Source organism: Ptychodera flava, chromosome 8, assembly GCF_041260155.1.
Source record: "Ptychodera flava strain L36383 chromosome 8, AS_Pfla_20210202, whole genome shotgun sequence".
NCBI lineage: Eukaryota > Metazoa > Hemichordata > Enteropneusta > Ptychoderidae > Ptychodera > Ptychodera flava.
Window position 1 is genome coordinate 7371341 of NC_091935.1, and position 11522 is coordinate 7382862.

Below are 11522 nucleotides of genomic sequence, written 5' to 3' on the forward strand. Positions count from 1 at the left end.
CAATACTCAAAACAACAGAAATTGCAGCACATGATGTTTAACTTTAGTGATACACGTGTAATAATTTGCCAGGCTGTCCTTCATGCAAATCAGTTCCCTGAGTCTTAATTTAGCTCTTCTATTCAAATTAATTCAGGATTCTCATTCATGATGCAAATAAATGGGATAATGTCTGGTCTCTGAGAGTATTGACGAATGAGACACCCATGTTGTGATATCACTGGTGACCTTTCACCTTTGACATCCTGTTGTTACAAATTATATTCATCCCATCAAGGTCATGACTCAAAAACAATGGCTTTCAACTGAATACTCAAAAATTAAATATCTGCCTTTTAGGATAAAACCAAGAGAAGGAATGTTATCTTCAAGGAATTAAAATCTAAAACGGGGATGATTCACAAGGTTTTTGACAAAGTACAGGCCGCCTAACAGAACATAATACCGCAGACAATCAATAGCAACTGTAACATGCCTTACACCATTTCCTCTCAACACCGTAACATCAGTAAAACATTAAATTTATTCATGTGTGGTTTAACAAATTAATCAACATACTTAACACTCTTGATATTCTAGTGTTCAGTTTAATACAAAACGTCAGACTGAATATTTCTTATTGCATTTATTTGTATTTTTATTACCACAATACAAATTTCTAATTGTTAAAAAAAAATTGGGGCAGTACTGCAGCCCCTGTTCATGGCTTCATACATGACCTATGGGTACTCAATGATAATGCAATTGCCAGAGACCAGCGTGAATTTATTTGCATACAAGAAAACAATAACCAGACAGATCGAAAATTGAAAAATAGTTCGATTCATCGTATCATGTGTGTGTACTTAGTAAAATAATTGAAGTAAAATTCACCAAAATTAGATCGATCATTACACAAATTTCTACAGGATAATATAACAGAGAGGTCAAAGGTTAAATTTTAGATCAGAGAATCTGGATTTTTCTCCCAGCTGGTAGGGAATTCAACATATTGTGAGGCATAAACAAGATTTAACGATACATGAAAAGGCAGATAGTGAAATATTATTCAGCTAACACTCGACAACCTGTGTACATATGTCCATGTGAGACATACTGCAAGGTATAAACATCATTGAGGTCAGAGGTCAACACATACAATAAATATCAGATGCCGCTGTGATTTTAGTGAGATAAAACAACACATACATAATTTCACGGAAGAAAATGAAGATTCTCACACTGAAATACCTCGTCTCACAATATACCAATTTATCTGTGATTACGTTGTGGACACTCAAACAATTAATTCTTGCGGTGTAAGTGGCAGCAGTTTAAATCTCAACATTTTTTGAACTGCTCGAACGTTGTCCCTCTAAATTTCATCTATCTTTTCCTTAGAGAATTTTAAAAATATGTCTCTGTAAAAGGAAAACCAACAAAAATATGACTTATGCTAAGAAAAGTACTGGTTTCAAAATTTATACAAAAAAGATAGCGAACTCTGAGTGTCTATTATGTATTCATATACAGGAAGGACTGAAATTCTAGTGAAAGTGAAAGAATTGACAGTAATTTTTTTAAATTTCAATATTTGTTTCAAAAGAAATTACTGGAAACTCTCTTTATCTAAAAGCAAAAATAATTTTTAAAATTTCTAATTTTTTAAAAATCTGTCCTCAACTTAACCTTAAATATGCTTCACACACATTTAGTATTATTTTGTGGGGTACATGGCCTCGGCTTAGGAAGTTTTATTTGTGTTATTACTGGAAGAGTGACAATGTCAACATAACCTGTCTAATTTAAACTCTGTATTTATGAACTATATGTGAAAATCATGGATGATGCATTTGACCATATTCCTTAAAACCTGGCAGGACATGTAAAACAACATGGACAACAGTACAAATTAAATTTGTTCTCTGAAATAAATATTCAATTGTCACATTGCCATTTAAAATGGTCCATTTTGTAACTGAACAATTATACAAGACCAGTAAAACAAAAGGTTAACACTTGTTAATTACAAAATACATCCATTCAGAAAGGATCCCCCATGTTCAAACCTCATTTGCATGATGATTTACCAGTGCTGACCCCTCCTTTGGATAAAATGGAAGAACTTCAAAGCCACCTAAGCTGGTGCAAATTGATATACTCTATCCGACATAGAGGGACCAGCCAACACATAAATCATTCTGTTTAGATACCACTGATGATCACATGTCTGAACATTTCACGTGTAATTATCGATCATGATCTCTAGCAAGTTACGACTACAGTACAGTCAAAAAACAAAAAAAAATTCAAATGATGTAAAGCAAAAACTGTTGAAACTAGGCACTGTGTAATGAAATTTATTTTGTTATGCTTCTCTAGAAGCCTACTCCAATATCACAAACGAAATCTTTCCTCTAAAATTTATTTACTCCTGCATGGAGGAAAATTCAACAAAGTCTCTTTTTGTATGACAGAATGATTTCCCCAAATGTCTTATTTTTGAGAGCTATCTGTGGTATAAATGGAAGCTACACTATTATACTTCACATTTTTAAGGCACCTTATCTTTTGTTTAAGAATTTGTTTAAATGTCATTTTAAAAAGTTATGACCGATACTCAATTACTATACAACTCAAAGAAGCTCAAAATTATTTTGTCATATGATAAATGTGTTTCTTTTCACATCACATAAAATTAAGAATAACTCTACGGAAAATTTGGAAAGTGATGCACAGTACAAATAGTGTCCAATTACAAACCATAATGATCAAACATAACTTGATAATTAGGGGAAATAACAAACCATGGCAATCTGATTGTTTTGCATATAAACAATATCTTTGAGTTGCACAACTTCTGTCCCAAAAAAGAGAATTATATTGGTGATGATATTGTTTTAAGTTTTTTTAGCAGTGGACCATAGTGTCAAAGTACAACAACTTGTCAGACTTACAATTGCACTCTGTTAACTACGTCAATTATTCATTTTGCTACAAACAAAACAGTTCCATAAAAGCAGGTATGAACAGACTTTTCATATTTTTTTTAAATCGGCCCTTAGGGACTTATTACCTAAATTTAGAACAACGTGCAAAATCTGCTAAGGAGAATATTCAAACCCATCTCCATCTCTCCATGATATATTCAGACTACTTAGTGAAAAACAATAGGGTTGTGTGATAGCCACAGTTGTACAAGGCCTACACTCAATATCAGACTATTTTCATTTCATGCAAAATTGTTCTGTTCAATCTTATGTAACCATGATAATTTTATTAATTTCAACTCTTAAATGATGAAGAGTAAAATTTGATCATGTTCAGACAATCCATCGAGTGAAAACTTCAAATAAAATGCGCTTTCATCCACACAGATCACCTGTGAAATCCACTACATCGATGTAACAATGAATTTCAAATGGGACGGTGATGACGAAAAAATGACAATAAATTATTTGACACAGTGCCGTTAACCAAACAACTGAACATATTGCAAAAGAAGACCTGTGCTTTGCAAATTATTCATACGGAACAAAAAAGTCTGAAAATCAAGTGGGAGGATTTCTCAAAGGGAAAACAGACTTCTTGCTGTTTGGATAGACAATATGTAGTATCTTTTGTAAAATGGCTTCCCTGGACGCTATTCTGGGTAAAAAATTTAAAAACTTTATTTGATCCTCATTTGAATAAGTATTTATTTCAACAAGTTGCATGATGTAGCATTTGAATTACGATATTTTCTCTTTGACTGGCAGTAAAAGTGTCCTTTCCTGGTCCTGAAATTAGAGGTCTCCATGCCCACGCTTAAAATGAATTACTTTTTTTCCTTGATTCAAAAAAGAATAAAAAAAGGCCAAAAAATATAGTAAAATACTGTTTCCTTGATATGTTCATTCAGTAGTCACCATGTCTAGCAATCCCTGGCTAAGTCTGCTGATGCCTTATGTAACATGCCCCTTTACTAATATTCAAATTAGCACAGAGAGAAGCCAGGATCCATGGCAGAGGCTGTTTCAATGAGGTCAAAAAAAGGCGCTGTACGACAAGTGGGACAATAATTCCCCCCCCCTTTGAAAATGCCCCTATATTTTACTGGGTGACCAGCCAGGGCTAGTGACTGACTAAGAAGTATAAACAACTTAACAGAATTACCCAACTTCCTAATGCCTTCCAAAAACAACTTAAAATGTCATTGTGAGAATGAGATCAACAATACTACGTCTGCAGAAACATTGTCTGGTGCACACTCTGCATAAAGAATACAGTGGCGGGAGTCAAGTCATAGACCTCCATATTCTCAAAAAGACAAATGTACAACTCAACACAATATAATTTAATGAACAGCATAATTTCATGGCTTCTATGGTTGGATAAAGAAGCACTTATTATAAAATATTTTCAAAAAACTTGCTTTTAAAAATTCACGCCAGTGGCACTACAGGTGTATGCTATGTAGATTAAAACAGTGGCTAAATACATCCTGCCACTGCCAAATTTCTAAAAATTCAACACTTTTCCTTGGCATAGGTGGACCTACACAAGGAGAGATAAGGTGAAAATGGATAGTGTTCAAATAATTTCAAAAAAAAAGGCGTGTAATAGATGTGTTTTTGTTCAAGGATTTGGTAAAAGATGTCCAGATGATTGAAAGGCATCAGAGGAGAGTTCCAAATTATTCCACCTGTTCACCCCGATTCCTTATAAATTGTTCTACACGTGCCATTGATTCCTATGGGCTTAGACTGAACCACAGTGGCGAAATGGTAATAGTAATAGTAATACCAAACAAGCTGCTATTTAATAGCTACGCATATTCAATTCAGCTAATATTTGATTGAAAATAGAATATAAAAGCTTTGACGCTTTACACAAACTATTTGTTTTCATACCATTCCTTGCTCTCAAAAGGCACATTGCCTCTACCTCTTTATAACTATTACCCATAAGATAGAAAAACTGTTTTATGCAACTTCGTGTTATTAGCATGAAGTCATCACAAATACCTGAGGAGTTGTTTATTAAATCACTCGGACTGTAGCTAATTCCTCAGGGATGACTCTTCAACAAGTTGGTCTGTTTCACTGTGATAAATATATTACTTGACATTTCATGTGTTAAACATTGAATTTGCACTAAATCTATTATTGGTTTCCATACATGGATGTACACTGTAAACAAGTTCAAAGCTATTATCTTCGGGCAGTACCATCTTCGTTTGCTTACGATAAAACGGTATTTATGATCAATGGAATTCCATGACATACAAATCATTTCAGTCCCTTCCAGAAAACATATTTAATTTACAAAATAGACATTGAGGAACATATTTTATTTTTTACACAAGGAATTTTATTTTAGATATTTACATTGGTCCACAACATGTATAAATTGAATGCAAATGGCAACAACGCAAAGACATGATACCAGTATTAAAGCAGGAAACTGGATGACAAAATTGTTGAAACTCACAAAATTGCTGGATTTTTGGTGAAATACTTCCTAATACAATTGCCAGAATGTGTTAACATGATCAAAACTTTACTGGCTTTCTGTGTGGTATTCACAACACCCTTGTAAAGCATCTGTTGTCATGTAACCATTGCTTTCAATATGACATTACTTTTCATCAACGATCATGGTGAACTTTGCAAAAGAAAAGTATAGAAAATTTGATGAAAACATTCCTTATGAACTGTCAGTAAATTTTACTGAACCTAAAGAGTTAAAGATTGGTTACACTGACCTCTACAATTTTAACTAGAATAATGCAACACGAATCTGACCAATAACAGAAGGGTAGAACAAAAAAATTCCGCAGTTGTCCATTCCTTTGAGTTGGAAGCCATACAGTGACCCACATTGGTATAGAACTCACACTGAAAACATTTCATTCAATGGACTTGAATTTCACACTTTGTTTACACACCAAACTAAATGTCTAATTTTGCTAATTTTTGTTTAAATACCCAACAAATCCCTTCCTTGATGATGACCAGCCACAGTGTTACGGCACAGAAACAAAATAATCAGCTGTCACAATAAAATAAAGGACTGTCTCTGCCACTACAGACCTGTTCTCGGTTCTTTTTGTTCTAGTCGTAATGTATGCAGTACGCCTTTGTGTACTCTGCAGACTGTACCTCTGACACAGTGTTCATTGTTGCATAATGTGTTTAAGTTATATGCTACAATTGTTAAAATCAAACAAGGCCAGTCTACCAACAGCCACAATTATGCATTAGACTTTGCATTATGATGTTAAAAACTTGTGCAATCATAGTATCCCCTCTTTGTTTACTGGTACTGATTTGCTAGATTTGACATCATCTATGTCAGGCATGATAACAGTAAAATTGGTACTCAAGATTGTATGTTCCAATGCTTTTCATGCTGATGGAAGTACATGTATCTTGAATGTTGATGTTGCAAAAAGAACAACTTTTCACAGACTATACACTCCTAGGATCAATTTTGCTTGTCTGAAGGATAGTCTTCATAAATTTCACAAAAGAATACAAAGCTATTTAGGGTAAGTTCACATCTCAGGCAAAATAATCACAGAGCAGAAACCCTGCCTAAAATTTATGTGTTTGTGGAATCCACTGGTATTTCCTCCAGTGAGCGAAGGGATGAATATGCTGAACTGAGAGAAGCAGGTCACGCTATTCCAGAGATTTCACTCCACTGGGGGCCCTTGCATAGGTGGTCTTATTTATTGACACTTGAGGGGCCCTCTAGAGTGTGGCAAATACAATACATGCACACACACCAGCCACTGTCAATTAGAAGTCAGTTCAGGGAGAAAATCAAAACGTTGCTTAAGCAGTGCACTTCACTTTACTCTTGTTAATTTGACAATGGCACATCTTTTGAGAAGTACACTAAGTATGGTGTAATCTAAATAAGACACTCATGCCCACGGGCAACTTAATCCTTGATTGTCAATTTTATGATACCAGACTCTTCTGAATCCAATGATCAACCTCAAACAACGACAACAAATAGATCTACCAAAACTAACACTTTCTGTCTCCTTCAACATTGGTCATTGGACCTGGCATTGAAGCTGAATGGAGGGAAAAAAGATTATTTTGGAAAGGAGTTTGATCCAGACATACATCTTATCCACCACAATGAGAAGAACTATAAAATCCACGCACCAAACAGAATATCCAACAGATCTTGTGCACATCTACTGGCCTGTGGCTCCAGATCAAGGAACACCCACCTCCAAGCTTCCCATTGGTCATTGGCTGTATTCAAATAATTATGTCCATCCTAACTATATTTCTCAACGTTCTCAGCAAAATTTATGACTGATGTGAAATGGGCGGGCATAAAACAGATTTTAAAAAAATGAAACTGTTGATCAGAGAGCCCTTGGATACAAGGTCAGCATATATCCTTCTATATTACTGCCAGCAAAAAAGAAATTTCCAGTCACAATTTTTATGTTTTACAACAATGCTAAGATGAATAATGTCATACAACAGTTTTGTTCCATAAGTTCACAATTCTACTATGAAAAATAGTTAAGATCTGCTGCAGCATTAAGTAAAGAGTTGAACTGCACATGCTAACACACTTGCTGTTCACCTGTGACATCTGTAGGCAATTATTTATCAGTAAGTACAAACTTACTTTTTCTCCATCTTTCCTGTTCACTTCAAAGCCGCAAAAAAACTGTTGTCACTATATTAAGCATGGCACTGAGAAATGCAATTTCAATTTATTATATAAAAACATATTAAAAATGTTTATAGATACTTGTAATTTTACAAATCTTACAATTCACATTAATTTTTTCCGACATTCAGACCTGAAATTCATCCTGACAACCAAATTATCAAAGGATTTTGACATATTTTTTGGTACTGTTTTGCAAGGGCCCTGGACCCATGGAAAAGAAAATTCCCCAAACTTAAAGTAAATAAGAAACAGGAAGAAAGAGAGAAGAATACTTACATTATACTCTCTACTTACATAATCATGGAAAGCTTTTGCCTCACTAGAATGTTCACAAGTCTCTCTCCTTTCAGGAGCTGCGCAGTATAAATCCCAAAATACACTAGAAAAATACAGGGAAAAAAATTAATGTTAAGCCTTGTTGTAAAGTAGTGTCACAGAACCAGCCATTTATTGCTACACTATTATGGCTGATTCCCAGTGATCTCACAGTTCTTTCGCTAACATGCAAAAATAAATACTAACTTGAAATTTTCAACTGGACTTTGATAAATTTTGTCAAACAGCAATGGTCACTGCAGATGTAAATTATTAAAACGGTAAAAATTATAGGTCAAAGGACTCAACTGTAAACTACAGCAATAAATGTGGGAGCTCAAAGACAAAATTTGTTAGGACTTAAGAAGGCAGCAGCCTCTACCACATGTGTTGTGCTGTTCACAACAAACTAAATTACAATCAGCATTATTTTTTCTTCACAGTTGCATTTGGTAGTACCGCAGGAGCTTCATAGATCATAATTTGAGGATACTTTTTAAAGGCTTGCATAACACCACTTCCTTTATTTCTCATTGACACGTATCAAGAAAGGTGACTGTGCAATTTCATTTCTAAACTCTACGCAGACATTGTCTGATATTTTGGTTCAAAAGTTAATCAGACAGTAAGGTGAATTTTTCATTTTTGCAAAATTTTCAAAAGTTCCCGCAAAAGTTGACAATTTCAATTCTTTTTTACCTGCAAACTCGTCCATGAATACCCCTTGAAGAGGGTAATGAAAAATATCATTTGAAGTGTATTACTAAATCACTCATTTTTCAGATTGGTAAATTTATGACTAAATCATTCTTTTCTGAACAATTAAATGAATAACAAAGCACGATAATTCTGTCAATTGTCTTGAAAATATGACCCCTTTATGAACATCAACAAAACACATTTTTGACGATCCATATTTTTGGGAAATTTAAAATAAGCCATACTTCTGATAAAATACCTATACACACAATTGTCTCTATAGAAGTCGCATCATTTTTGTCACTTTGAAACTGAGGATCAAGAACTTACAACCTTCTAAACTTCCAAGAGATGCATCGAGTTGATGATGGTGACACCTACCAAAATTGTCACACCTGACTACGGTTTTTGGCTCTGCACAATTCTACAGATTTTTTTCACAAATTAACTGCCATCTGAAAATACTAGTAAATGCATCTATGATAGGACTCGTCTCTGCAGATATTCACTGGTATAGGTATTAATAAAGGCATGGGCAACAAGCTTAACATTAATTTAGGCAAAATTTTTCTTACAACAAAAAATTCCAGTGTTTTAATATCGTCTACTAATCGTAAACAAAATGCCACTGATGGAATGAGATAGGTGGTTCACAACACTCATAACCTATCACACATAAAGCAATCACAATTATAAACATTGTAACATCAATACACATTTTGGAACAGAATTACAAAAGATCATCAATACTAAATAGACGAATTGCGACAGTTTCTGACACTGAACAATGTCCGCTAGAAAATATATCATGACTGTCACCCCATTAAGTCCTTGTGTTATGAAATATTATTTTAAAATGATAATTTGAGGTAAAAATTGAAAGCATTATAAAGAATTGACCCTGTAAAATTAGCTTTCTTCATGTTACTTACTCTGAAAAATTTCCATAGAAAGCAACGAGTAGTGCAAGCAAGGTCCATACAGTACTGCATTTAAATATTGCAGCATGGCATGAGGTAGCAGACGACACTGTCAACACGGAATATTTCAACCTTTTGTAAGCAGACTTCCTTTGTTTTACCACAATGCCCACTTATGGGTTTGACTTCCAAACAAAGAACAGTATACGCCGTAGCTCACACACAATATTTTCTCACGATAAAAGAGTCTAAAATAGTCCAGTCTTCGGGCTGATTTTCTTTCCTGTCACAAGTTTGACTGGGTTAGGGTGGCATACAGACGTCGGACTCGTAACCTCAGAGGTACATAAAAGGTGGTCATTTGTAGTACGTGTTTATACAAGGCTAACACGCACAAAAGTGGTAGCATGTACATAAATAACTGTTTTCGACGATAATTTGAGCAACTTTGGGCCGACTGTCCTTATTTCGCATCAAATGTGCCTGAACGGTTTTCGACAACGGGAGACTGAGTGCAAGCCTTCGAGGCATTTTACGGGTTTTCGTTGATTACAAATCAAATAATTGACAGAGCCCCCAACAAAAGGTAAATTTAAATGATCTAGGTATAAGTTACAATTCATGCGGACCAAAGACTTGTAACTTTGGAGAACCCGCTATCATGGACTTAAATCCTCGACGTCTTCAGTAATATCGATGTCACATCACCTAAACGCCCGTACACTAAACCTCCGCCACAAAGGATTTTGTCGACGTTTCCACGGGTTAATATTAACCAGGTTTTATTCATAACGCGCGGCTAGGTCAGTGCCACCACAGCCAAACAAAAGACAGGGCCTCCTTTCAACATGGAGGGCTACCACTGCACACCAACATACAGTGGCCGGTAGAGCTATCCCCATATACAAACCACCACGTATGATGACTTCCAGTGAAAGCATACTGTAAAATGCTATGTGTTAAATATTCTACGCCGAGCAAAATTATCACTGACTCGGACAATGGTGTCGCAATTTACAACACGAAGTGAGAGAACACAGTGTTGTGAGTGCGTAACTTTGTATCATTTCCACATATTATATGTGTACTACTTACCACCACCATGAATGAAGAAAACCCGGCGGTTCTCCAAGTGTTATATTTTTCTCCCATCGTATCTAAATGAATAAAATACAAACAATTATTGGACACACGAGAAAATTTGGTCAACACACTGCACATTCTAATGTTCGTAAGTCGCTTACCATTGTGCTAACCGTGTCACGGCGTGTATTTATTATCGCCAAGCGTGGAGGGAAACCACGCAGAATTCAAAATGGAGGGTTAGTATATACACAAAAAGGGTATGGTACAAAAATTTACTTACCTCCGAAAGAAACGTCTGTGCACTTTTTTGAGCTCCGACATGGAGTAAATATTCATAAACATACAGTGCTAACCTGAATAGAGAAAAGGAAATAGACAGAAATTACCACGTTGTTTACTAGGTAAGCAACCAGGAGGCCATAATGACTGTGAGACCGAGCGCTAAGCCGGACGAGACCGGCGAATGAAATTGTAAATTTCGGCTTTCCGTGAACGGATCTCCACGAAACAAGTATCAAACCCAATAGTTTCAAGTCTGTAGATTCGAATTATACACTTGGTTTTGCACTGCAAGTAAAGGAAACTTACTTTTCCCTCGCCTGACTGTCCGAAGGTACGCTGGAACCCTTTCCTTTGGCGTACATGCTGGGTAGCTGAACTGTCACGCACCTGTCAAGCCATCAAGGCCGAGTCCGACCTCGTTGTCATAGGAACTGCAGTTGATGACCTGTCGAAACGGCAGTTTTGATTGGCTGAATAACCGTAATTGGAATGGAGATTTTGAAACTGTACCAAGCTATGTTCACGTGATGAAAATAAATATATTCAATT

The 11522-nt window shown here is 35.4% G+C and overlaps 1 protein-coding gene across 9 annotated transcripts in view; it reads right to left on the bottom strand.

Annotated features, from left to right (window-relative positions):
• LOC139138348 (single-stranded DNA-binding protein 3-like) overlaps nt 1-11435 on the bottom strand; it is a 119335-nt gene extending 107900 nt beyond the window's left edge. For 5 of the 9 annotated variants that reach the window (XM_070706685.1, XM_070706688.1, XM_070706687.1 and 2 more), the window contains exons 1-4: nt 11280-11418; nt 10972-11044; nt 10701-10762; nt 7966-8050 (exon numbers count right to left, since the gene is read on the bottom strand). In XM_070706685.1, the coding sequence (XP_070562786.1) occupies nt 7966-8050; nt 10701-10762; nt 10972-11044; nt 11280-11335 (276 nt within the window). In that variant the 5' untranslated portion in view covers nt 11336-11418. Of the gene's footprint in view, nt 1-7947; nt 8051-10700; nt 10763-10971; nt 11045-11279 lie in introns of all 9 variants that reach the window. The other 4 variants (XM_070706684.1, XM_070706686.1, XM_070706682.1 and 1 more) reach the window with 2 other exon arrangements.
• Nucleotides 11436-11522: the final 87 nt, after the last annotated feature.